This window comes from Akebia trifoliata, chromosome 10, assembly GCF_017979445.1.
Source record: "Akebia trifoliata isolate Shusen 1 chromosome 10, ASM1797944v1, whole genome shotgun sequence".
Classification (NCBI taxonomy): Eukaryota; Viridiplantae; Streptophyta; class Magnoliopsida; order Ranunculales; family Lardizabalaceae; genus Akebia; species Akebia trifoliata.
The window spans coordinates 28,590,312-28,617,654 of record NC_141384.1 but is presented as its reverse complement, the minus strand read 5'-3'; the positions used below and the strand labels follow the sequence as shown (position 1 = coordinate 28,617,654).

The following is a 27,343-nucleotide window of genomic DNA, read 5'->3' as shown; positions in this document are numbered from 1 at the left end:
CCATCGGTGATTAATCCAGGATTCAACGGTGAAAACTGCTTCAATAGGGTAAAATTCCATTTGTATTGTATTGTATTGAAGCTTAGAATATTTTTCTTCATTAAAAGAAGGTTTCTACTGACTTGGCATTCTTTGAAATTATAAAAAAAAAAAAAAAAAAACAATGAAAAAGAAATTTGATTCATTGAAAACATTTTCTCAAAAAGAAAAAGATTTCTTTAATTTAGAATTTTCAAAAAAAATTAGAAACTTCCGTACAAGGCCTAAAGGTAAATTGTCTAAAGCACAAATAAAATTTCATTTTAGGCCCTGTGTGGAAACTTGGATTCATAAAAAATATTTGAGTCGTGCTACACTGACTTCCTACAACACTCTTTGTACAGAGAATCATAGATTTTCCTCGACTGTATGATACTCAAAACTCGAGGGATGATGTCTATTGTAGTGCTGGGGGAAGTGTCATAGGAATTCACTTTACAATTTTTTCGAAGAAATTTACAGTGACTTAGAATTTTCAAAACATTAGAAACTTCTAAGGAAACATTTTCTATTTTTTATTTGAAAAGTATTACTTACAATTTATAGAATATTGGCAATCTATAGAGCCGAACCGAATCAAACCGATTTTAATTTGGTTTGATTCGGTTCTGATTCTTATTTAGTGGAACTGACCTATGTCAGTTTGGTTCCATCGAAGGCCGATCATCTTGTTCATCTACCATAGAAGCTAGGTGCAACTTGGTTCGGTTTGAGGTCAAATTGGAACTGAATCAACATAGATCGATTTCTCTAAATAAGAACCAGAACCGAACCAAATTCCATTGGAACCAAACCAGTCTAAATTCAATTAAAGTCGGTTTGATTCAATTCGACTCTACGGATTGTCAATATTCTATAAATTGTAAGTAATATTTTTTAATGAAAAAACAAATATAAAATTTCATACAATAAATCTCAAATCTATCCATAAAAACTCATTAGTTTACTCATAAAATATCATTAATATATGTCCTAAATCCTAAAATAATTCATAATAATTATTATAAACATACATATTTATTTTTTTGCATAGGGGTTCGATTTGGTTCAGTTCTATACAAACTTGATCCGAGAACCGAACCAAATTGATCGATTCTCCATTTTTGTAACCAGAATCGAACCGCAACTCATTCCAACCTAAACCAAACCACCCCAAAGCTATCAGTTTGGTCTAGTTGTTGCACCCCTAGTAGAAGCACTTGGGCTTTTGCACGGCTCGTGGCTGCCTCCATACTAGAACACATGCAGCCAAATTGTGCCGCAAGTGGCGAGGATGCCCAATGAACACATTGATTAAGAGCCCCAAAAAAAATGTTTTCGAGGGACTGTATATGACTAATGCTGCATAATGTATGTATATCTAAGGGAACTCCATTTAGGTTACCCTAAGTATTTTTTGGGAATAGAAAATGACTAAATCAAGGAAATATCCAAAGAAAATGGAATAAGAAGCAAATGGTCCAACAATATTTCCAGCCATTAGGACACCTCTTAAGAGGGGGAATTATCGAAGTCGTGATAGGAAAAAAAATTTGAAAATTCTGAAAATGATTTTCCATTCATTTGAAATCCTAAAATTGTAAATTACTTTTTTCAAAATTAAAATATTTTACTTAAGTGGAGAAAAAAATTACTGTTTTATAAAGCTTAATGTTTTAAACCATTTTACAAATATTGAAGAGGGAAAAATATTTTCTGTTTTATAAAACAGTAAGTTTTTTTGCGCTTACATAAAATGTTTTAATTTCCGAAATGGTAATTTATTACCATTTTCAAAATTAAAATGCATAGTCTACTGTAGGGATGGGTCAAACCCAAACCGGATAGGTTCAACCAGTCCTTAGGGTCAGGTTTCGGCAGAGTTGCAAAAAATATTTTGACCAAAGCAAACCAGGTTGGGTTTGGGCATAAACATTGGTTTGCCCGATATAATTAAAAAATATTTTTGTTTATTACTCGTTCACAAATCACAATTTAAATTTTAAACTTTAATTAATCATCATCATCTTGTTCTTAACATTTGCCTATAAATTTATGCAGATAAACTTTGAAATATATTTTTACCACAAAAAATTGTAAAATTTATATTCTTTAACATACCACTTATCTTTATATAAGTCATTATCATTATTATATTATCAAATATTAATGAGGAATGAGCCATTGGGTTTGCCTTGATCATCTCACGCCTGAGGTCGTGTAGGGCACAGGTAGGGTGCTGGTGTTGGTGTCTGTCAAGTATGGGTTGGGCACGGATTGATCCCCAATCCCCCCTGAGTTGCAGCCCGAGTCTATTGGTTAGGGAAATTTTCAAATTTTCAGTGCATGTTTTGATAAATCAGTCTTTCTGAGATGTGCAAAAACCTAATGAAGCAGCAGGAAGCACAGCTCAATGTTCCATTATAGGTATATTGAGGGGGAAAAAAAGAGAAGTGGTGAGGGGGGGCATATTGCAACTCGTACACCCACTTAAACCCTTTAATCCACAAAATGCATGATATCTAAATATAATAATTGTAACAGTGACCCAAACACTATTTCTATTCATCTTATTTCCATCGCACACCATGGGCGTGAAAGTGTACGGGAACCATAGATCCTTCCTCGAGATACGAGTGAAAAGTATCTATGATTCCTATCCACTTTCACGTCAAGATGTGCGATATGAGGTCCAATCTTGAGGTCACCCCAGCACGACTCTTTTAAGTACCACAGCCATGCGTATTTTTTACTGATTATGTTACTCCACTCCTTATGTGAGACTTTCTTGTGATTGTGTCAATGCCATCAAACGCCAGCAAATCATGGAACATGCTGAAGTAACATTGAGATTGACATCGTTTCAGACATTGCTGACGTGAGTGTGTCCGTAAAACCATAGATGCTTTTCATCGAGATAAGAGTGAGAAGCCCAAACGATGTCAATTTCAATGTTACTCCAGCACGACTTGCAAAACATATCAATCAGAAAACCCTGAGATTGAGAAGAGTCAGCTCTCAGAAAAATGGAGTTTTGAAGCATTTGGAGATGACCTAGGACTGAATAATTAACACACACACACACACACATACACACACACAAACACATAAACATAAAAATCCTACACAGTAACATATGTTATCGTTATAGGTAAAAGTGGATGAATAATAAACATACGCTTAGTGGGCAGAACAACATATGTATCTTATTCAACAACTTGCTGAAGTATAACAATATAGATCTGTCCCAACTAATCTGAAGAATTATTTTGGTGGCATTGAAGTCCGTCGAGCAGAATGAACCTTACATTTTCATGGTGTCTTGGTCTTCTGTGGGGAAGGTAGCAACTGCATACCAGATGGAACAAAAAAAGAAAGTTAATCAGAAAAGAATTCTATCCAAACTCTTCACTATAAATCATAAATAGAGAATCAAATGGGATATTGCATCGATGTTAGTTCTAAAAATTCAGAAAGCACCTGATAACAAGATATGAGTGAGCTAACAAATCCAAATCCTCCAGTTACACGGGGAGTGACTTTCTTAGGTGCAAGTTGAAGCAAACCAACTGCAACCACTATATCCATAACAGCTTTAACAAGAGCCAAAGTCCTATCATTTGATTGTTTGAGCTTGTTACGATATTGTTCATTCTGCATTCACAAGCAAAAAAAGATCATTAAAAGTCTTTGGAATGAACAAGGGCGCTCTTATAACAAGCCTGTAATGTCAAGCTAATCATACTTGATATTTGTCCGTGTTATTGAGATCCTTCTCTAATTTCTTCATTGAAGATGACAACCTTCCAAGTTCCACAAGCTTGACAAAAGGAGGAAGAAAAGAATTAGTGCAACTTTGGGGGGATCATAGACTAAGACTTGGATAAAGCTAAAACTCTCGTTTATTCAAATGTTACTACGGATAATGCATTTCTAATTGAAAATGGAACCCAGAAAGCACAAACCTCAACCAAGGTGGCACAAGCCGATGAGCTCATCCAACAAAAGAGAGATATCCTGCCAATTAGCTCTGTACGCTCTTTGTTCTAGAAAATCAATAAACTTAATAAGTTTCTTAATGCAAATATTACACGTCAAAAATACAAAGAAACAAGTAAAAACTAAGGAAAGTAAACGTTAGTACCTTATAGATGCCGGTTCTCCCAAGCCAGACAATTTGATCCAGAAACAAGAAAGTTGAAAGTAATGCATTTTTGGACTGAAACAACCATCACATTAAAAAAGGGCACACAAAGGGTAAAATAGGGAGGAACTTCATAAGCACATTCAATTGGTAGCAAACTTATACCTTTCCAAGTAAAATGATTGGAAGAGGAGTGCCTTTTTGAGGAGTCGGACTAATGAGACCATGCAAATCATTGACAAACTGCAAGATCAATGGTACGAAGAATCAAAATGGGTTAAATATATAAGAACACGGAGATATATATAAAATAAAACACAACTGTGGGTTCCACTCTCTGTCTCAAGATTTATGCCCCCCCCCCCCAAATGTATCTCGAGGACATGTTTTACCTTTTCTCTTCTACCTCTTTCTAAAAATACCCTTAAATTTATTCTCTTGTCTTCAATCCTTTTCCAATATTACCCCTCCAAATTTATTGTCTTTCCTCTTCTCCCCCCATAACCCCAAAGAGGATACCTGGTATGGCATGGGCAAACTCTAGACAAAGTATGATGTATTAGAAAACAAAATCCGGATATGGCACCCTTCACTGATACCCATCTAAGCAATGGATGGTCAAATGTGAAGGACTGCCATAACTAATTTGGTTTATGAATAAAAGATGAAAAAAGAAAGAGTCAAGCAATAGATAGCTGTTTAATCTCAGAATAGTGCCACAACAAATTACCACATCTGACCTTAAAAAGGCGAAAAACTTTTCGTGCCAAGGTAGTTGATTTATCAACATTTTGAGCTGTACCAGGTTCTCCATTGCTCAAGAATTTTGAACCATATTGTATTGCCCTGCATATCTTGTCCCTGGCTTCGGCTTTGTTCAAATACAAGACAATAAGAGCAAGCTCTGCTCTGGTTGTCTCTAATGTACTCATTTCAGCCTGAATGAACCTGCTTTGAAAAGGCACCAGCCAATTTCTTTATAATTGCCCCAGTTTAGAAACCCATTACATCCTCATGAGGTTAGACACATAAAATTCTAACTAAATAAAATGATTGCATTTTTTTTTTTTGTTGGTAATAATTAGAAATTTTAAAAAATAAAATTAATCATTCATCAAGTATTATATGAAAAATAAGGCTATAAAATCTAGAATCTTCTTTTTTATAGGAAAGAGGGTGAAGATGAGGTTTATGAGGGTGATCTATGTTGATAAAAGTTTATACATGTCATGTGCTTTCCCCAGTCACAGATCCAACTAAATTTGGAATTTTCTAAGGCCCCATTTGGATACACTTAGAAAGTAAAAAAGTAACAGTGGGAGAAAGCATTTTTTAAATGTAGAGAGTAATTTTTTTATATACTTTTTCAAATGTTTAGATTTTTTATTTTTAAAAAGTTATTTTTGAAAGTTAACCCAATCAATCTTTTTAACTTTTCAACTTTTAAAAGTAAAAAGAGTTACCTTTTTAAGTATATCCAAATGGGCTCAAATTAAAAATTACTTTCCTCATATTTGAACTAGCATCACATTCCTCCACTGAATTCTATCTAAAGCCATGACTTGTAATAATTAAAGTGAATATCATCTCTCACAACTTCTATCCATGTCCTTCTGGTATTCCTCACTTTTTTAAAACCTTCAACCTCCATATTCCTTCTAATTGATTTTGTTGTTGGTCTTCATTCACATGACCAAACCATGTAAATCATGATTATAAAAATGATCTAAGACCTGAGTCATCTTGGTATCATTCGCGAACGAGACCAGAAGGCCGAGTGTAACCTTTTTCATCCTATTCTTCTTCCTTTTCCTTTACTGCTTCTTTCTAGTTCATGGATCTGTAAAATCGCCATCATCTCATCCTAGATAACGGAGACTCAAGTAAGTCACCTTGGTATCGTTCATGAACGAGACAAGATGGTTTTTAGAGATTCAAAAACCATGATGTCAATGGACTTTCCCTCAGTTTATCACCTATTGGGTCTCTAAGAGCAACTCCAACACACGACCTATCCCATTAACCATCCCCTCTCAACTGCCATTTTGGGTCGTGAAATAAAAAATAGGGGTCTCCAACGCATGGCCCAAAAATGGGTAGCTCCACACAACTTCTCCATTTTTTGGAGGGAAAAAATTTCAGACAGTTGGTTGAAAAGTATTACAAATTCAGACCGTTTGAAATTTGGGTTGAATTAAAAAAAAATATTAAACTATTTATGGATAGCACGGCTGGAGTGCATATCCCATGAATATCCAAAGAGACTATCCATAAGCACATGGTTACCCATAAATGGGTATGCAGATGGGTATCCCCATTGGAGTTACTCTAATACTACAATTTTCACACTGAAAATCCAAGCAGATTTTGGTCAAGAAAACCAAATGAGCAATCTACAAGATATTAGCTGAATCAGAACTTAGTAACTTGGCACATCAAACCAATAAACATCAACAACCTCACAAACATAAACCAAAACCATCAAAATTTCATAAAAAACCAATCACCAAACCACTCAAAATAACAAATTACATTACTTTTCAAAACTTAACTCAACAATAAAGATAAGTCCAATTCAACTCAATTCCTGATGATTCTAACCGATTTGAACAACTTAAAAAAAAAAAAAAAAAAATTAAAGCCAAAGCTGCCGAAGAAATAAAAAAACAACAAAGGATATCTAGCGAGATTGATCTCAATACCTGTTAAGCAGAGAAACAGCGAAGAATAAGGGTTTGAAGAGAACTGTCTCTCTCTCTCTCTCTGAAGGGTCTCGTTTGCTGTTAAACGAAGGAACTTTAGTTCATTGGAAGGTGTGCCTCAATGTGTGTGTGTGTGTGAGCGTGTGTTATAGATAGGCTAAGACAGAGCTGGCTATGGCCTTAACGGCCTAACATGTCATAGTTGCCTTTTTTTTTTTTTTTTTAAATCTAATAATAATTTTTTTTTTATCAGATCAATATCAGCCCTGGCCCCACACATGTGAATCAGATTTAAACTACTTCATCTAAAATCAGAATTTGGTGGTCCCACACAAATAAATAGAATTATATTAAAACAGGACTTATCCAACTCTTTTGGATAAATTTAAGAGCTACTATTGCCACACCAACTTTTACTAATGCCACACCAATCCTTTTGTAAACCACAAAAAAAAATTGGTGTGGCAATAACATCTCTCTTAAATTTATGCTAAAATCATTTGTTAAATTTAGTGAAGAGGGAATCAACACAAAATTAGAATTATAAAGATAGATGTTAGATTCAACCTCAAGTAGAAGAGTCGTGATGAATGCACATGGTAAATCATATGCGGTGTGTATGTGATTGATGTGGCAAGGGAACAAAACCATAGACCTTTTTCTTTGGGATACGTAAGAAAAAAGATTGAAGAAAAAGATACGTGATTTTGTGACCTTGGCACATCAGCCGCATATGATTTACCGCGTGCATTCATTCTTGTTCTTTAGTAAAATCAAAATCGAATATGTGGAGTGGAAACTTAAGGTTGACAATCAAGATAGGAATATTTAATAAAATTGATGTTTTAGAAAATATCTTGAAATGACTAATTTAAGTGTCTTAAGTTAATTATAAACCCAATTGTGATAATCTAACTCGAAAAATTGTACTCAGTCGATGTGACAACTTCACAAAATCATAGATCTTTTTCTTCGGGATACACATGGAAAAGGTGTACGGTTCTATGCACTTGTCACGTCAACTGAGTACAGATTAAGTACATTTTTTTTAAAAAGTCATTTTATCATTAATCTTGTAAATAGGGTGGAGAGATTGAGAAAGATGAAGCAGAGGTGTGTTTGTAAGATAGTAATAAGATCAACTATACTTTATGGAATGAAACAAAATGTTGGATGGTCGAGAAGCATTATATTAATAATATATGACGAAAATTTGAGCTTTTGACTTAGATGGTTAGATTCTAAGATCACACTTTGATTTTGGATTTGTCAATATCAGATTATGAAAACTTATTTCTAAAATTAGAATCTCGCTTGGTTATATTATGATGAGTGGGTTTTATACCTGCGAATTAACCACTTTTAAATATAATATTTTGTTAATTTTAGAGTCTTTTAGTTGTTTGTATTTAAGTTTAGTTTGTTTTATACTTTTTATGTGATTCTATGTTTTTATTTGATTTTTATGCTTATTTTGCACTTTAGGAACAGTATGAAGCATTAGGATATTTGTCAACGTTTAGGAGAAATTCTGGATCTAAATTGGTTCACTATCGGAAGAAGGAAGCTATGCATACAAGCTAAAAAGTCTTTAAGCCGCAGCTTGATAGAAAATAAGGCTGCGGCGAGAATTCAAGAATTGCATAGCAGAAATATAAAAAGACAAACCGCGGTATGACATGTTTTGAGGCCATGGCTTGCTTACATTTCCAACTTTACACGTTAATTTTTGGGACTGAATTAGAGACGAATTTTGGGGACTCTTAAACCTTAATGACTCTATACCTATAAATATGAACGATTAAGCCTTATTTTGGGGATAGAAGTTTTGGGATTTTTCTTGGAGGCACAAGATTGAGAAGGAGGACAAGAGCTGGAGATTCGACTTTTGAGTTTTATCTTTCTAAACTTTATCTCTTCTCTTGATATTTGTAATCTCTAAGAATGACTGAATACTTTTGTGATTTTATTTTCTGTTCAATGATGAACTAATTTCTATTCTAAGGTTATAATGGAACCCATTCATTATATTTGATTAATTTTATTTCTTTCTTTTATGATTCCACATGTGATTGTTTATTCTATCATATGTTTAATGCGATTTAATTAACTAGCCATTGATTGAATTGAATCGGTGAACCTTAATAATATCGATAGAGTTATTTTGTGTTCATGACCTAGATAGAGTAATATACGCTAATTTGAGATAAACATATACTCACGTTGCATGTGCATCCCTTATGAGAGCTTATTCTTAATGAATTCTTCTTGATTTAATTCTCATAGACATATATGGAGTTAGTTTAGAAGGGTATTTTTACATGACCATCGACAGAGGCTTGTAGAGAATTTAGTGCTCTTGGGTGACAATTATAGTGGATTAATTTATCATAGAAGGAAAGATAATCTAATTAATTGGATTGTATGGGGAAAATTATAAACCTAGATTTTATCACTCATTGATTTTAAATCTGCAAATTTATTCTCTCCGTTATTTTTCTTGTTTATTTTTAAATCCTAATTTTTTTTTTTTACTTTTGATTAGATAAAATTAGAGTGAGATAAATTAGTAATTAGCAATAGATTAATATTTAGTCTCCGTAGGAACGATACTTTCTTATCACTTTATTACTTGTTTCGATACGTATACTTGCGTGCGTAAATTTAGACAACACATTAATTTCGAGAAATTATTCCCTTAATCTAGGATCATAACTTCCATTTGTTAGGCTTCTTTCTAAAATTGTGATATAGATTCTAAGGACAGATTATATGGTGCATCATCAACATGACTCAACGACTTATGATCATTAATCATCATCATCATCATCACCAAGCCTTATCTCAAGGATTTGGAATTGGCTAAAGGTCTCATGTTCCTTCATTCCACTTTGTATAGTGTTGGCATTGCAAATTGTACACAAACCTTCGATTGCATCGCTCACAGTTTTTGGGATTTGTAGAAGCTCATCAAAGAACATGTCGAGTATGTTTAGATATGTTCTCACTGCCTTAATTTGTTACTTTTAGAGTCTTCAATTTGCAGTATCTAATAAGATATGTTACCTATCTCATATGGCCAAATCATCTCAACCGGTTTTCCTTTAGTTAATACCAATTAGGCAAACTCTTGAATTTTCACAAATGCATTCGTTAACGATTTTATTTTTGCAAGTCTTTCACTCATCAATCGTAGTGAAAAGGAGGTCAAAGACGAGGAAAATTAGAAAAATAAAATATATTAATTATGAATTATATATAAAAAATGTATATTATTTCATATATTGGACACAATATTAATCAAAATTACAAAATTGTAATACCGTTCAACTTCTAACTTCACAATTAATTTGCAAAGTTTATATTATTTTTCAAAACTGTGCAAATTTATTGGGATTAAATAGAAAATTGAAAGAGTGAAAATTAATCATAATTTTTTCAAAAAGTCAGTGATTTTTGTCACTATATCATCAATCTCTCCTACGCTCAATCTATACATTATGCTTCTCCATTACCAAACATTCAACTTCATAAAGCATAACCTGTCTTACTGCTGTCTTGTACAATTTTCCTTTTAATTTGATTAGGATGAGTAGGTCACATGTCACATAAAACAACACCTCTACTTAAATTATACTACTCTAATTCTATGGACATCTTTCTCATTCTCAGACAAAAAAATTATCAAAAAGGTTTTTTAAGCATCACCGTCAGTTAACCAACTAACTATTCCAAAAGACCGAAGAGGGGGAGAACTTTAATATAAGAGGGTCACGGGACTTAATAGGGGTATGCAAACCCGAGAGTTGAGGAAAATATACAATCAACACTCCCCCTCATCCATAAGGGTGGAGAGATTTGAACCCGTGACCTATTCGAACCTAGCGCTCTGATACCATATTAACCAACCAACTACTCCAAAAGACTGATTAGTTGAAGAGGAGAAGAATTATGAATAGAAGAGGGTCACAAGACTTTATTGGGGTATGACACACCCAAGAGTTGAGGAAAATATACACTCAACACTCCTCACCCATAAGGGTGGAAAGATTTGAATTCGTGACTTATTCGAACCTAGCGCTCTGATACCATGTTAACCAACCAACCACTCCAAAAGACCGATTTGTTGAAGAGGTGCAAAACTATGAATATAAAAGGGTCACGGTGGCTTAATTGGGGTATGACACACCCGAGAGTTGAGGAAAATACACACTCAACACCACGCCTGCAAAATGTTTTGTTCTAGCATTTGGCAGTGGTAAGGATGCCCCTAATTCTATTGGTATGTTTGGAATTTTTGAAGAACCAACATAGCATTTTGATGTTGCAAACATCACAGCTGAGTATATTTTTATAAGCTACTGTGAACTATATAGTCAAACATATATAAGTTTTCTACATCAAGAAACATGAACCAGTGACAACCAAGTAAAGAATAGGGGAAAACAGATAAAAGTAGAAGCTTTAAATATGTGCTTTTGTCTGTAAGAACAGATGAAAGCTTCCATCAATCTCACAAAGAATCCACATTCCACATATAAATGCTACGTAAGTGGTATTATGGCCTATACATAGAAAAGAAATGCATAGAAGAAATTTGGAGATTATAATTAACAAGCATATTTATATAGCACATTGCACAAAAGATCAAGCGTTGGGGCATTCGAGTTCATTACATCCTACTATATGCTTCATAAAGACAATGAAACAACCGACATACAAGAACAAAACACTTCCCCTATTTCTTGCTGAACAAACTTCTCAATTTCCCTCTCTCAAGCCGTTCAAGCAGCTTCTTGGCACCTACAATTTCCATCTCTGACAGCTTCTTGAGATACCCAATCGCTCCGTAAGATATCATCAACTTCTTACATTTTTTGCTCGAAGATAAACACCCAAGGCAGGACACAGCATACTTCTTAGCTGTGTTTTGGGGGCTTGGGTCAAGCAATTGGACTAGATTTGGCACACACTTCTCATCCCTTTTAACTTCTCTGCAGTTCTGCGAGAGGGTTACCAAGCTCGAGAGAGCTTGGGAAGCGACCTCTCTTGCACCATTAGTTTTCGCCTCGAGCATCCGTATAAGCAAAGGAACACACCCGGCTTCACCCACCAATTTCTTCATTTCTGCCGAGTTGCAAACCTTACAAATAGCTGATGCCGCAGCTTGTTGTGCACCCAAAGATCCAGATTTAAGAACATGAACCAAGCGTGGAAGGAAACTTAGAGAAACCAAAACTTCCATAGCAACCAAACCAACTAGATTCCTCAATGCTCCGACCGGAGATTCTTGTGGTAACGGGCCATCGAGGTAGGTCAAGAGACTCCGAAGTCCACCTTCTGAGATAACTGACCTTCGAAGACTGTCATTGCTTGCAGTGAGATTCTGCAAACACTCGGCAGCGTACTCCTTTGAACCAAGTAATAATCCACTATCGAGGAGATTGATCATAACCTTGACAATCCCTTCTTCGGCAAGATTTTGCCTCACTTCTGGCAAGACCGACAAATTTTTTAACGTTCCCGCTGCTGCAGCCTGTGAAACTGATTCTCCTGTACGACATATCTCGATCAATGGACGGATCCCACTATGCCCAACAATCGAACGGGCTGTTTCTGCTGACATCGACAGCCTTTGAAGTGAAATTGTTGCCTTCTCCTTTCCCACCATGCTTCCCGATTCAATGAGTCGGATCAAAGGTGGAAGCACATTTTCCGAAACAAGCAAATTCTCGCAACTACCCGACTCTGCAAGCGAGCATATAACGGTGACAGTCTTCTCTCGAATCCTTGGAGATGTAGCAGTGAGTAATTGGACTAGAGCTGATATATTGCTGCGACCCAACATAGCCAACACAGCTTTCTCATCGTCTTTCATGACTTCAACGAGGTTGTCAAGTGCCCGATGCTTTGCTTCCAAGTGACCCATCTGAAGCCGAGCGAGCAATTCTCGTATATTGGTCCAATCAGTGGTGGTCGCCTTCTGTTCAACCAACAATTGTGAGATGTTGAGAGGTGAGGTAGCCTCACTGAGAACTCCTGTTTTGATCAAGAGTCCACAATCCCGCAAATTCAAATCCAATTTTGCAGACAAGGCATCAAGATCACTTTGCATCTGAAGCTTCCCGACATATTTCTCTTCCACACAAAGCTTTGCCAATTCAATTGCTTCATTCAATGTCTTCGAGACAGCTTGCAATTGCTCCTTACAAAGGGTATTCTTCAAGAAGAAAGGATGGCTGGACAAATCCGATAAACAAGATGGGATCTGCTCCAATTTGGAAATTATCATCCTCCATCGACCCGGGAACCCCTTGGCTTCCCTCGCTTTCTGGAGTGCAATTGGAACGAGGTCTTTAGCATGCGATAACCAGTTTTCGACCGACCGGGTATCGACCAAACCATCGTCTCCTCCCTCTTCAACCATGATTCCAATCTGGGTTTGAGAAAGAACAGAAATTAAGAGAACCCAAGCCTTGATCAAGAAGACCCAGATGAAAAAAAAAGGACTAATTTTTCATAGAAAATTAAAAAAGCAGTGAAGGGTTGTTTGTATTTTATTGGAAAAACCAAGAGGAGCAGTTACAAAGTTACAAACTTACAATCATGAGATATAAATTTAAAAAAAAAAATGAGAGAAGAGATCAAGAGATGGATATGTTTCGTTTTCTAGAATCTTGTAAATCACATATAACTTGTTTTGCTGAAAACATTGGGCCAACAACAAATCAAAGTACCCTCCAAAAAATGGACTCCACCAGTCATTTGGATAGCTTCTTAAGGAGCATTAAAGTAACAGTTCTCAAGTCTCAACCACTTTCACTTAAACCACTCAGCAAAAACTCGTTTTCGGAGAAAAGTAGAAGTAGACTTCTATAATTAATTACTTAAAAAACCCAAACAGAGATCTAGTCCAACCCTCAGAATTTAAAGAACAGATACAAGCCCAAGGTAGATTCTACCTGAAGAAAGTTAAGAATTTTCTCTTCTACAAAAATTTATACTAAATAGATAGAGAGAGAGAATCTTGGACTTGGCTTTGAAGCAACGACAGTGGCCCTTTCTTACAGTTGTATGGAGTGTGTTAAAATTTTCCCAATCCACAAAGAAATTAAGGCAAAAAATCCTTTAAAATGCTTTTTCTTCCCAATCAATCCAAACGGTTCCTTTTGCAGATTTGCCCTCTATAAACAGTGAAAACGAAGGAAACCAACCGAACAAATCGAATCTTTAACGACTCAGACTTTAAAACACAGTATTTTACAGAAAATTAAAAAAAAAATTCCTCTTTTTTACACGACAGGAATCAGAATCAAAGAAAGCAAGCAAAATAGCTTCAAAGACCCAACCTTTAGAGATTCCCAGAATCCAGAAACTCGATTACTTCTCAGTAAAGCAACCCAATAGCTTGATCTTCAACCCTCTCGATCAAAAGATGGAAATTCTCCTTCTATTAGACCTGAAACCATAAAAACTATTTATTTAAGTTACAGAGGAGACATTTAACGGTCGAATACATTAGAAAATGACTGAAATAAGAGAATCTCAGAAGGGAAGGAAGCTTGGTTTGAAAAATAGAGAGAAAATGTTCAAGCTTTAACAGAAAAATCAAACCTTTTTTCTTCAAAGATTCAAACATGGAAGATCAAGGCACTGCAACCGGATTCTCTTTGGCAGTATTATTTACTGAGAAGAGAGAGACCTTTGTTTAGTAGTTCGTACAGAGCTTAAAGATCGAGCATGTTTTTAGATGGAGTGGCTGAGATTGTATCTGAGAAATAATGGATATTACCGTTGGGGCAAGATTGAGATTTGAAAGTTAATTTTGAAATTTCTACGTTACCAAGATACTGACAATGCCAGTTATTGCCACGTGGAATATGGAGACAGGTGAAGGACTTTTTTAGTAGGTAAGGAACGGTTGATTATGATGCCACGTGTTTGATTGTCAGATGATGGAGTCATTAGGGAGATTTAATTACAAAAATACACTTAATATGGGAAATAAATACGAAAATGCCATTGGTTTTTTGAAATAGGGTGTTAGGTAAGTGGGGCCGGGTGGGATTTAATAAGTTAAGGGTATTTTAGTGCACACCCTCAGAAGTTGGATCAATTAGTGAGAGCCCCTCTGTACTTTGAAAATTGGGAATCAACTAGTAATCATCATTTCAAAGTTACCCAGCCAAAGTTCTTGGAAGAATCCTTTCATTACTATCATAGTGAGGAAAAAAGTGTTACTAAGCCTCATCCACCCTCGAAAAGACCTTGAGATGTGTAAACGAGACCTTGAAATTTGTTGTGAATCTCGAGATCTTTTGACAATAGATGAGACTTAGTAACACCTTTTCTTCCTTACTATCATAGTAGGGCTAGTCGGACTTTTCTTTGAAGCAGTCCGAAATTTCTTCTAATTATATATATATAATTAAAAATTAATCAATGTTGTATTAATTAACCGTTTAATAGGATAAATATGTTTATTTTTCAAACTTTTATCTTTTTGAATCTTCAAACCTAAAGAAGAAGATAGATTTAAAAAAAAAAAAAAAAATTGAAAACTAAGGATTTTAGAAAGAAACCCGAAAACATCACTTGGTGATGTTTACTTCTTGAAAGATTTTTCAAAATTTTTTAGAACTTTTATTGAATTTACTCATATTAATCAAATTGAATTCATATCAAATAATTTCAAATACGTACATGATTACCATGCTTAGATGTATCAATTTATTTTATTTTTTTTGAAAAGTTTTATGTAACATTAAAAATTAATCAATGTTGTATTCCATGACACAATTTGGAACGAAGGAACAATATAATTTAACATTGGGTTGGAGTACCATTGAAATGTACATCGATTCTGACATTGCTGATGTAGAGGTGCACACATAACCATAGATACTTTTTACTTATATCTCAATGAAAAATATCTATGATTTCATATATAAATCCACATCAGCAACGTGAGAATTGATGTACATTTCAACATTATTTGTCATTTTCCTATCATTTATTCAAATTCAAATCCTTAGGACAATAAGACAAGACATTAATGATCATGATGCGAAAGATTATGAAAGGTTTTAAATCTTATGCCCCATGTAACATTTTGGTCAAGATAAATCCGACATAGATTCACACATTGCTAATGTGGAGTTGTACCCACAACCATATATGCTTTTCACTCTACCTCAACAAAAAGCATCCGACTCCATACACAACAATGTGTGAATCCAAGTTCTAGAGGTAAGAGCGGATTCCAAAGTGACCATTGATTACATTAAAGGGGAGTGCTTCACCCCTTCAAGAGAAGATAGGTTAGTTAAAGCCATTGTTAAAAGTTGTCATCTTTCAAAGAATTGACTTTAGATTCTATTATAGAGAATGCAACCAAGCAATGGACTTCCTAGTCTCATTCCTCCCTTCTGTGGGTAGAATGCTCTTCGAGCATAGGAATCTCTCAAGTCATCTTATGGACATTATTTGTAAGAATGCGTCTGAAAATAATTATGATAGATTGTAATTCCTAATTTTATGAATTGGGTCTGCCTAACACACACACACACACTCCCCCTTAATCTTACAAAAAAAAAATAAAAAAAGAGTGTGAATGTATATAAATTTTAATGGCACTTCAGTATTTTCCAACTAATTATGGTTATATTAACATATAATTGATTTCATTCTCCATTAAAATAAAATTCTTCATCATCAGTTGAAGAGATAATCTCAAAAGAGAAGGTAAAGTGACAAAAAAAAAATCATTTATTTACTTCTTTTCTTATCTTAAGCTTTTGAAAAAGAATAATAGATATAATATAATATGCGGAAGATGACATATCAAGATGCCTGTATAGAAAAAGATGGAGTAAAATTAAGGTTGATTAAAGAAAGGTAGCTTTCTTCAAGACTGATTGTGATTTTCCCTGTTTGACGTACTAGGCCAAAGTTATTATCCTTATTCCTTGTAATCTATTCTTTCTATAATGGTTTTCAAACCCAGTTTCTTGTCCTATCTTGACACTCACAAGGGCCGAGTTGGTTTGTCCGATTCATCTAATCTCAAATGAGTCATCTAAAAAAAAATTGATTTAACTAATTTTTTGACATAATTTTATATTTAAATTATAATTGTAACTTGGATTAATAATTACATTTAAAAATAAAAATTATTTTAAATATATTATTAATATTTAAATTATTAAAGAGCCGTGATAAACCGACACCCTTGATGTGAGCACAATCTTTTTGTTTGGGATACACAAGGAAAAAAGATCTATGGTTTTGTTCACAAGCCTCGTCAAGAGTGTTAATAAGAGCGTCAATTTTGAGAGAGTCAATTTATCATTAGTCATTATTAAAATATAATTATTTTATGAACAGTGATAATATGATGCTCCCTCTCTGACAAACATCCCCCTACGCCACCATCACAAAATTGTAGATCAAATGCCTTGGGATACACAATAAAAAGGTTTATGGTTATGCGTATCCTGAGGTGAATGGGGGTGTAGGGGGTTTTTGTCAGAAAGGGGCATCATATTATCACGAGTCTTATTTTATAAGAGAAAAACATTAAACCAATGGACTTGGACGAGTTTTCATAAATTTGGCTGAGATTTTTCAAATATCCGGGGAGTGTCATTTAGGAATGAGTTAATGTGGGGCAATTCACACTGACTTTCTCGCTCGGTGGCCTGAGCCGTCTCCGAGTTTTAAAATGAAGGTTCAGCTCATCAATAAAAAATTTACTTTATATATTCGACCAATTGTAACCATTCGATCGGTTGACTTTATTGGATAGATCTTCAACATAGAACACATGGACCAGAGGAATGTTGAGATATCTTATATTTGTTTTTGCCCTTTTTTGCTTTTGTGATTAGTGATAATTGAAGTCGATCAAAAGAACTCTACATCACGTGATGTAACTCCCTTGTTATTTAACTCTTTAACCCCCTTGACAGCTTTAACAGGATGAGTAAAGCTTCTGTCGTCATGTTTAAAGATAAAGGTAACAAATATGAAAATAATAATAATTGCCATTATGAGGAGAATTCCAAGGTTGTCAAATGGGGTACCCAGAAATCCAATGTTTCCATAACCAATTAATACATGATTTTAGCTCAATCATCATGGATTCAATTATTTTTCAGTTTAATTTTGGATAATAGTCCTAGGGATTGATAGTGGATTTGTTTTACTTAAAACTTATTTCAATAAAGTAAATAAAAATGTAATTTAAGTAAATTTAAAATCAAAATAGAATGTGATTTAATTTTTATTTTCTCTTACGGTTCCTTCTTAAGCCCTTGCTCTCTGGTGATCATGGATTTAAATCTCAATTAGGCAGGTTGACAAATCATCTGAAAGCTGATGTATTTCTCAAATAAGGCAAAGGGAGTTCATTGTTGAATGAGACTACTCGAATGTATCAGACAACTCAGTCTTATTCATGGACGAGATTAGATGTCAAAATAAGTTTTATGTCTTATTCATGGACGAGATTAGATGTCAAAATAAGTTTTAAAATCATGTTAGTGAGAGGTGTACAGCTTTAGATAGAAGTGGTCACACTATATTCCTAAATTCTTGGAGATCAGATCCATAATAAGTTGTGGAATATTGGAAGTAGTGAACATGACCAATGACTTAGAAGTACATCTATGGTGCATACAAGCTTATGTATGAGGTACCAAATACCAATCACTTGTTATGTTGTGGTCACCGGGTTGGTATGATGAGTACACACTTATTTATGTGCTTGCATTTATTTTAACCAAGAAAACATTGTATCCTTCCCCTATTTGAGGGGAATAATTAAAACAAAAAAGAACAGTTGAGTTTCATTTAATCTTATTTATTTTTTCCTAAATGTGTGGTTAAAGCGTTCTCAAAGTGGTTGATGGGGTAACTTTTTTTGTGTGGATGACAATGGTAACCTATTGGAGAGGATACTGTAGCTGTGTCAACATCAATTCAAGACCATTTATAGTCCTTAAGATTGCATTTGTAAATCCCGAGGACCACAAAGATCGACATGTCACATTATTCTCCCGAGAAAGGATACTATTAAAAAAAAGAAAAAAGAAACTCAATTTTGAATTTTTGATAGACTTAAGTGCATGTGCATGTGCATGTGTGATAGTGACCAACCAAATGGTGTCCTCATGGGCTTCTACTCCACACCCAACACTTTCAACAAACTGTGTCGGTGTGGGATAGAAGCCTGGGTTGTCCCTTTGCTTGACTTTTGTCTGATTAAACAACCTCGATCTGTGAAACAATCCAGGGGGGGCCCACAATGAAAGCTCAAGAATCCCCAGCTTGTGTCGGCCAGGCCAATTTCCCTGTCGACTCCATCTACAGTCTGCTGCTGTGTCTACTTCGGCAAGATCTCGTCCCAGCTAGGGCCAACATTATCATTTTTTATTAATTTTTTTATATATATAATAATCTAAAACCACAATAGAAAAAAAAGAGAGAGATTAACCTCTGCAAGGGTATCAGCTCACAACTATCCCAACAAAATATATATATATATATATATATATATATATATATATATATATATGACATATTAAAATAGTAAAATACAAGTAAATACACAATTACTTGATTAATCCCAAATCTTCGAGATAAGGCTTTGAAAGTGATAATGATGTAACCATCAAGTAAACAAGGTAGTTGGCTCTAATAAAATATGAGTTGGGTGAACCCATCCATCCAGCATCAACTATTTTTTTGGGACTAGGAGGACCTAAGATGAGTTGCTTCGAATTTCTGCCAATGCAACTCTTCTTGTTTATAAGATAACTTCATTTTAAGCAAAGAAACAGAACTATTCATTGGTGATGGTTTGGAAAGAAAAGCATGAACTCCTTCACAACACTCTTTAGTCTCTAATGCCAATGGCGTGTATACTTAAAAACAAATTATATGTTTATGCAAGACCATGAAAATTCGAATTCCTAACATAGTAGCCTGAGTAAAAAGATTTCGAAAATTATTATCACCTCTTTCACATTTTGTCCAAAAGAACAAACTAAAAGCTCAAGACCAAGAATTGAGTCCATAAATGCTGGGAAACATCGAAACATGGTGGTGACAACCCCCAGACTTGTCAATGTAAGAACTAGATCTCACAGTTTAATTCCACGACAATTATAAAGAAAATGCAAGTATCTGATTGATTAACTAGGTTCCATAATCAGAAATATGCTAAATAAGAAACAAGGATCTTACAAATTCATCAAGTCTTTTTCGTGTTTCTTCCCAATATCAAGATCTTTCCTGAGTTGAAGGAGAACAGCTGCACACAAGTAACAAAGAATACAAACTGAAAGGTCAGAAGTTCAAGTGATGATACCAATGACACCAACAAAAAAGAATACAAACTAAGAAAATAGAAGGATCTACAAAAAGATAATGATGACTGATTCTAACTACAAAATAATAACTAACCTACGACTGCGAAACTTCTCAGAGACCGGACTATCCCTTGGATCAGACATAGTGTCTGGGCTAGGCTCATGTTGATAATCCGGGCTACCCCTTTCTCGTTGATAAGGACTGGGTGATTTCACACGATCATGGCGTCTCGCCTCAGGGCTTGGTCCACGGCCGTAATCAGGGGTACCTTTTTCTTGTTGAGGAGAAGGTGATCTAAGTGATTTCACACGATCGTGGTTTCTTGTCTCAGAGCTAGGTTCACCGCCATAATCAGGGCTGACCCCTTTTTGTTGATAAGGACTAGTAGATCGCACCTGATCACGGCTTCTCCTTTCAGGATTTGGGTCATGGCCATTATCAGGGCTACCCCTCTCTCTTTGATAAGGACTAGGTGATCGCACCCGATCACGGTTTCTCCTATCAGGATTTCGGCCATGACCATAATCAGGGCTACCCCTCTCTCTTTGATAAGGACTAGGTGATTGCACCCGATCATGGTTTCTCCTATCAGGATTTCGGCCATGACCATAATCAGGGCTACCCCTCTCTCTTTGATAAGGACTAGGTGATCGCACCCGATCATGGCTTCTTGTCTCAGCGTTTGGGCCATGGCCATAATCAGGGCTACCCCTCTCTCGTCGATAAGGACTAAACGATTTGCCGCGATCATGGTTTCTCTCAGGGGATCTACTGCCACGTCCTCTCCGGTCGGGGCTGTGCCCATTTCTTCTTTCGTCATCATCTCGAACAGCATATTCCACTGATATAACTCGATCCATCAACTTGCTGAACATTCAAATAAAAAAAAAAGGATATCACTAGTGATTAAACTACATATTTTTTCTATATCAGTTAGTTTTTTTTTTTTTTTAAGCACATGGCATAAAGCAGCAGCAACTTATATATAATTTTTTGTGATCCATTGACTCATGGAAAAAACACATGATCCCAACCATGTAAACATAAAATCCAATGGTTGATATTTATCCTCGAGATTTGTGTTATATGGATACAAGTAAATCCCAACCACTGGATTTCATTTTTACACGGTTGAGATCATGTGTTTTCTCATGATCATTCTTCATGAGTCACTAGAGCCCGACCCATATATTATATCTATTACCCAACAGGGTTTTTGTTCCAGTCATAAAACCTAATCCATGGTGTAAATTGTGTTGGAAAGATCCAAGGGTGGAGATATATTCCCTTTAAAAAAAAACTACCTAAAACTACCCACTTAAACCACCCAAACTTCCTATAACCATTACTCTCCCTCTCTCTCCCTACAAACCCACCACCTCATGCCTCAAAGCCTCTCTCTTTGCTTCAAACGCCTAATCATTCTTCTCCTCCATAATCTCTTCCATTTTCTCTCTCTTATCAAACAATAATGGAGCATCAACTGTGTATGTTGGATATGTATTTATAATCAATGTCTCATTCAATTGTCCTATCCAATGTGTATGATGGATCATAATTTTCTTTCTCCTTCTTTGAGTGTGCTGCTTTTAACAATATTTTTTGGTGAAAAAAAAGATTAAACAAGCACAAATGACTTGATAACAAAAGATCTGAAACGTCTGCTTTTGGATTGATTAGAGATCAAGGTTAAAAAAGTAGATATGGGTAGAGTGTAAAGTAGTTTTCAACTTTCAATGTCGCAGGGCTAGCTTGACTCTCTTCCAAAAACACTTCCTTACTAAGGAAAGTTTCTTTCATTTCCATTTTTCACTAAAATATATATATATTTTTAACCATATGTACAATAAATTGCTTTTAAATGTGTAAGGAACAAAAGTGAATGACTCGTGCCGTTGGTAGACATGGGCATTCGCTAGTGTATATATATATATATATATATATATATATACTAGAGTTTTCCCATGCCTACAGCACAGGCATTCTCTTTAGGGGTAAAAGGGTAAAAGATGAAAGATGGTAAAATTATAGGGGTATTATTGAAAAAGAGGTAAAAGAGGAAAGACAATAAAGTTGAGGGGTGAAGAGGGAGTAGTGTGAACCCCACTACACTGTAGCTGGAGGGAATGTTTATTTTCCCCACAAAATTATAGCAAAGTAGAACCTACTGTTGTGTTTTATTAGATAGATACATAGATGTGAGACCAAGGTTTTGATCCCAGGTCTGTGGTATTATCTCACATTGAGGTGGCACCTTATAAAGTAACTAATCATATATCTAAGAATCAGCTTCATCAACAATTGAATTGCATTTTGAAGAGGACAGCCATACAAAAGGTAGTGCAAGAACAATGAAAGTGCAGATATAACGATAAATGACCTCATATTTGTAGCATCCAATGCTTTGGTGGCATCCTCCAGTGATTCAAACTGAATGAAGGCAAAATTTCTTCGGATTCTTATATTCGATATTTTCCCGTACGGATCAAAATGCCTCTCCAAGTCCCTCGTCCTAGTGTGAATTGGATCGAAATTTATAACAAACAAGGTCTTTGTGGGCTTCAAATTAGCCGAAGATCTTCTTGAACTTGCAGACCTCCTAGTACCACGTTCTTGCTGCAATAAAAGAAATTGGAGGGCTCATACAAGATTCGTTATCAATCACAAGTTAGATGGTAACAAATTCATAAAATCACCAACACCAGTAAACCATTCGTGCACACTACCTTCGTCCATTCAACTCGAAGCCGGCGTCCCTGTCTACCAAATTCCCTCCGGTCAAGTCCTCGAATGGCATCCTCAGCATCACGCTCATCATCCATATATACGAAAGCAAATCCTATGGGCCAGAATAGTTCAGGAATCAGATTTGAGGTGTATCATTCTTCAAACAAATTAAGTAGAAAAAGAAGTTCAAAATTCCCCCTTGAAAGGATTCTTCAATACCAGATACCACTTGTTGATTAAATAACTGTACATAAACTCTGCCAATAAAAAATATATATATACATATGGCAAACACTGTGATAACTAGAAACTAAGTGACCGTAAAAAGCAGGAACAGACCTTGTTTCATTTGATGAACTAAATGATGTCAAGGAACAACAATCCAAAAGTAGGTGTGTCTCATGGTAAGTCACTGAACAGAGATTGCCTTCTTGATCTATTCTGCTGCATCTGGCCGTGAGAACGGCATGGGTTCTACCTTGAAAAGGTCATAAGGAATGAAAGGCAATTGTGTCTCGGAAAATTGTAAGTTGGCTTGGCATGGCCATTGCTGAACAGAGACTCTTACGAAAAACATAAGAGGATGAAGCTCGGGCACAGGCAAGAAATGAAATGCGAGGAAGAGCCATCCATCAGTGTGAGGAAGAGCATGGATATTCCAAGATTTTCCTGCGGCAAAGAAACTGTTGAGTATGGGGGCTTACATTTCAGAAAACAGATTTGTTTTTTTTGTAAACATATCCGGCCCCACACTAGGATTCAACATTGGAGAACTGCCATCATCGTTTCTGTGGTCTAGATGATGTTGCAACCATGCAACTGAAGAACCAATGCATTTAAAGGTACCACCTTTATGGAAGAGATTCATTCCCGAGCTAAATTGTCTTGTTGCTGACCCGCCACGTTGAAAGGTTGGAAATAATTATTGTAAATGAATTCTAACTATCCGCACTTACCCATGAGTATAATCTAAATGCATATAATCATCAATTGCGAATGCAAGAGACCAGGGTGTATGATATCCAAACGCTCAAAAATGGGCATCATTCTCATACTCATGTCCAATATTTCAACAATATAATAACAGCACAGCTGTCATTTCAAATGCTGAAACCACGTGATATGCATGTGCTACAAGTCAGAAATTAACTCGAAACTTAATTAAACATATAGTCACCAGCATCCCACAGTTGGCTAATATTTTCAACAGCTTCGCATCCAAGAAGAAATCGGTCAACACTGAGTCACGATGGCTAAACCACGTATCTCACATTCAAAACTCTACTTATAACTTAATTAGACATAAAGTCATCAGAAACCTATTGTTAGCTAATATTTCTAATAGCTTGGCCTCCAAGAAGAAATATGTCAACATCCAAGTCACAGCAAAAAAGAAAAAAAATGAAGATGCACGTATGAGTGAGAAAGAGAAACAAATTAATGAAATGATAATATAAAAAGATACATATGCCAGCTAGCATTATTCAGAACAGAAAGACAAGAAAAACCAAGCAAAATCCATTTACCGGACTTCATATCCACCCTGTCAACCTTCCCATATTTGCCGAAAAGCCGCTCAAGATCAGACTGTCGTGCATTATACTCAAAGTTCCCACAGAAAATAGGCTTCATTTTCCCAAGGTACAAGATGAGACAAGTCTTTATTGACCCTTCAATGTAGAAGAAAGACAAACAAAAAGGGAATTTGTAAAATTAACGTTAGAAAACTAAAGGAAACATGCATAAAGGAATGAAAGAACAGACAGTACTTTTGAATTCGATTCATAATAATATTGATCAACCGATCAAAAGATAACATACACAGGTGGTTCTAAGTACCAATTTATACACCTCAATATAGGATGTACCACATTTGTGCCGAGGCAAACTATTACCTTGACATGTGGCACGGGTGCTAACTAAGTACCAAGGTGTTTGGCACGTTAACCAACAGAAATTCTAATACGGCTGCACGGCAGTACGAATATTAACCAGTAGTACAACTATTCTCCTGTGAGGTAATCTAGTAATTTGTGGCACATGAAGGAAGCTTTGAGTTGGATAGCTAACCAAGTTACTAGGGTATGTAATCCATACTCATAATGTTCATTCAATTTATAATAAAAAAATTAGGGAAAATTGGTTCAAACATATGTATGAAAAGTTCCTTGACATGTTGTCATGCCGGCACATTGGCACAACAAAAACTTGGAAATTGGAAGCACCAAGTTAACATTGGTTGAGAGGGGTACCAATATAATATATCCGTGCAATTAAATTTTGAGAGCTGCTATTGGCATCCCAATTTCTACTTATTACACCCCAATTAAAAATAAAGAAAATAAGTGAGTGGTTGAAAATAAGTAAGAGTTGGGATGTCAATGTAGCTCGCTCATTTTTTTTTTTTTTTGGTAGATTTCATATGAGCTTAATCATAATTGTAAACAACTACTGAAATTATTTGAATGTGTGTTATAAAGTTTTGTAACTTTGAGATTATAATTTGAGCCAAGGTTTGGTAATGTTTGAAGGGCGTGTTTTAATCTTTAATTGGGGTGTGATAATTAATTTAAGAAATTGGAGTGTAATGGATGCCAATAGCAGCTCTCTAATTTTATGATGTACCAGTGTGCGTCGTCGGATCACCTCCATATATCATGAAATCATTTGAAGACCATTGTTGTATGGTTTATGCACCATCTTCTCCCTTTACCTCTCTTCTACATCATTCAACCATTTTGGTTCATACACAACCATGAGGAAAATTCTCTGTAAGAACCTTGCAAATTTATTTAAATATCATTAGAAGCTCTTGTTTGAGCTCCTTGGTCATTCGGGGCCTTTTTTCATCTGTTATTGTGGTAGTTACCACACACATTACACCAATTCTATATAAATTTCTAGGTTCACACACATAGCAACTTCCATGCTTATATCTTACTCAACAATCCCAACCTACCCACCCCCGAAAAAAAAAAAAAACCTCCTGTTTGAGCTTCTTGGGCATTCAAGGCTTTTTTTATTTGTTACTGTGGCAGTTATGACACACATTGCACCAACCCATACATAGCAACTTCCATGCTTATATTTTGCTCCACAATCCCAGCCCACACCTGTACAGATTCATCTCGATGAACCTTGGTACATCACACAATTAGGATGCATAAAAACATCTTCTCAACAAGGGGTCATATATTATAAACTTGTGTAAGAGCTAGATAAAAGGCCTAATGTGTTGTGGATGAAAAGTAACTAACATGAGTGTTTGGTTTGAATTATAAATTCAATTCCCCCATTACGATTTTAGAATCTGTTTCTTTCTTTTTTGCACAAAAGTGATGTTTGTTGCACTTAGGTATATAATGCTTCCTATCACAACAGTAGAAACAGGGTTGGGAAAAAAAGAAGAGATTCTCAATATAGATTCTGAAATAACTTCCAAAAGCAATGTAATACAAATTCTGGATTCAACAAACCATTTTTTTTTCCAAAATCTGGTTGTGAAAATCCAAAATGAGAATCTTACTATCCCTACCAAATGCCCCTTGAATGTAAACATCGAACATGGCCATTTCAAGCGATAAATCTCATCAGAAATAACTTCAACTTCATCAAAATCATATTTTTAACAATAACTCCATAAGTAATTGAAAAAAAATAAAAATTCTTGCGAATTAAACCAAATTATTATCGCAAGAACATGAAATCAAAGCTGAATGAAACCGATTTCTCAGAACAAATCAAATCATATCTCATCAAAAGAGAAACAGTAGATCTCCAACGAGAAGAAACAAAATCCAAAATCAAGTTATAAAGATCTGAGAACAAATCTAATTGTTTCATTACAGAGAGAGAGGACGAGAAATAGATCCAAAGAACGGAAGAAAGAACAGATCTGCAGTAGTGTTGAAGCATTATTCTCGAGTTTAAGATCAAATACAGACGAGGGTTTAGGATTTCTTACCTTCAAAACCTGCGATCGAATAGCCAAAAACCCTAAAAAAGAAAAGTTTGTGCGAGATGTCCGAAGCAAAGCTGGTGTGAGACGATAAATGGGTTGAATCAACGTGGATTGAGATGACGACATAAGGGGAGATTTAGATATAGCCCCCCACATCTTAGTCAATATTCGAGATACCCTTGACTTTCAAACTGAAGACATACCCCCATTGACGCCTGACTTAGACAGTTTGACTAATTAAAATGACCTAAATACCCTCATCTTTGACCTTTAGTGACTTGATTTTCTCCCAAAACCAAGTTCTTCATTTAACTCTATGCTAAATTAATTTTAGAGTCGTGCTGGAGTGAGCTCAAGATTGCTCATATTTCACATCTGATGTGAAAGTGTATGGAAGCCGATGATTTTTTACTTGTA

General features: G+C 35.3%; 3 protein-coding genes across 7 annotated transcripts; all 3 read right to left on the bottom strand.

The window, feature by feature from the left end:
* Positions 1-3,126: 3,126 nt before the first annotated feature.
* On the bottom strand, positions 3,127-7,022 carry LOC147393621 (peroxisomal membrane protein 11C-like). 2 transcript variants are annotated; one of them, XM_086456901.1, is made up of 8 exons: positions 6,865-7,022; positions 4,903-5,113; positions 4,328-4,405; positions 4,163-4,237; positions 3,984-4,064; positions 3,764-3,838; positions 3,499-3,672; positions 3,127-3,366 (listed from the first exon to the last, which is right to left on the bottom strand). In XM_086456901.1, exons 2-8 carry the CDS (start codon positions 5,092-5,094, stop codon positions 3,331-3,333), a joined length of 711 nt encoding a protein of 236 aa, XP_086313027.1. In that variant the 5' UTR covers positions 5,095-5,113; positions 6,865-7,022; the 3' UTR covers positions 3,127-3,330. The 2 variants fall into 2 exon arrangements, with proteins under 2 accessions (XP_086313027.1, XP_086313025.1); XM_086456899.1 differs by having other exon boundaries at positions 4,903-5,110.
* A 4,429-nt stretch (positions 7,023-11,451) lies between these two features.
* Positions 11,452-14,629, bottom strand: LOC147393620 (uncharacterized). Its single transcript, XM_086456738.1, has 3 exons — positions 14,479-14,629; positions 14,214-14,323; positions 11,452-13,300 (listed from the first exon to the last, which is right to left on the bottom strand). The coding sequence occupies exon 3, from the start codon at positions 13,289-13,291 to the stop codon at positions 11,603-11,605; it is 1,689 nt and encodes a 562-aa protein (XP_086312864.1). The 5' UTR covers positions 13,292-13,300; positions 14,214-14,323; positions 14,479-14,629; the 3' UTR covers positions 11,452-11,602.
* A 5,215-nt stretch (positions 14,630-19,844) lies between these two features.
* Positions 19,845-27,061, bottom strand: LOC147393619 (uncharacterized). 4 transcript variants are annotated; one of them, XM_086455453.1, is made up of 6 exons: positions 26,930-27,061; positions 24,492-24,624; positions 22,965-23,077; positions 22,619-22,854; positions 20,332-21,105; positions 19,845-20,179 (listed from the first exon to the last, which is right to left on the bottom strand). In XM_086455453.1, the coding sequence occupies exons 1-6, from the start codon at positions 27,050-27,052 to the stop codon at positions 20,149-20,151; spliced, it is 1,410 nt and encodes a 469-aa protein (XP_086311579.1). In that variant the 5' UTR covers positions 27,053-27,061; the 3' UTR covers positions 19,845-20,148. The 4 variants fall into 4 exon arrangements, with proteins under 4 accessions (XP_086311579.1, XP_086311581.1, XP_086311583.1 ...); XM_086455455.1 differs by having other exon boundaries at positions 24,492-24,635; positions 26,930-27,060; XM_086455457.1 differs by lacking the exon at positions 26,930-27,061 and adding an exon at positions 23,305-23,634 and having other exon boundaries at positions 24,492-24,630.
* Between the last annotated feature and the right edge of the window lie 282 nt (positions 27,062-27,343).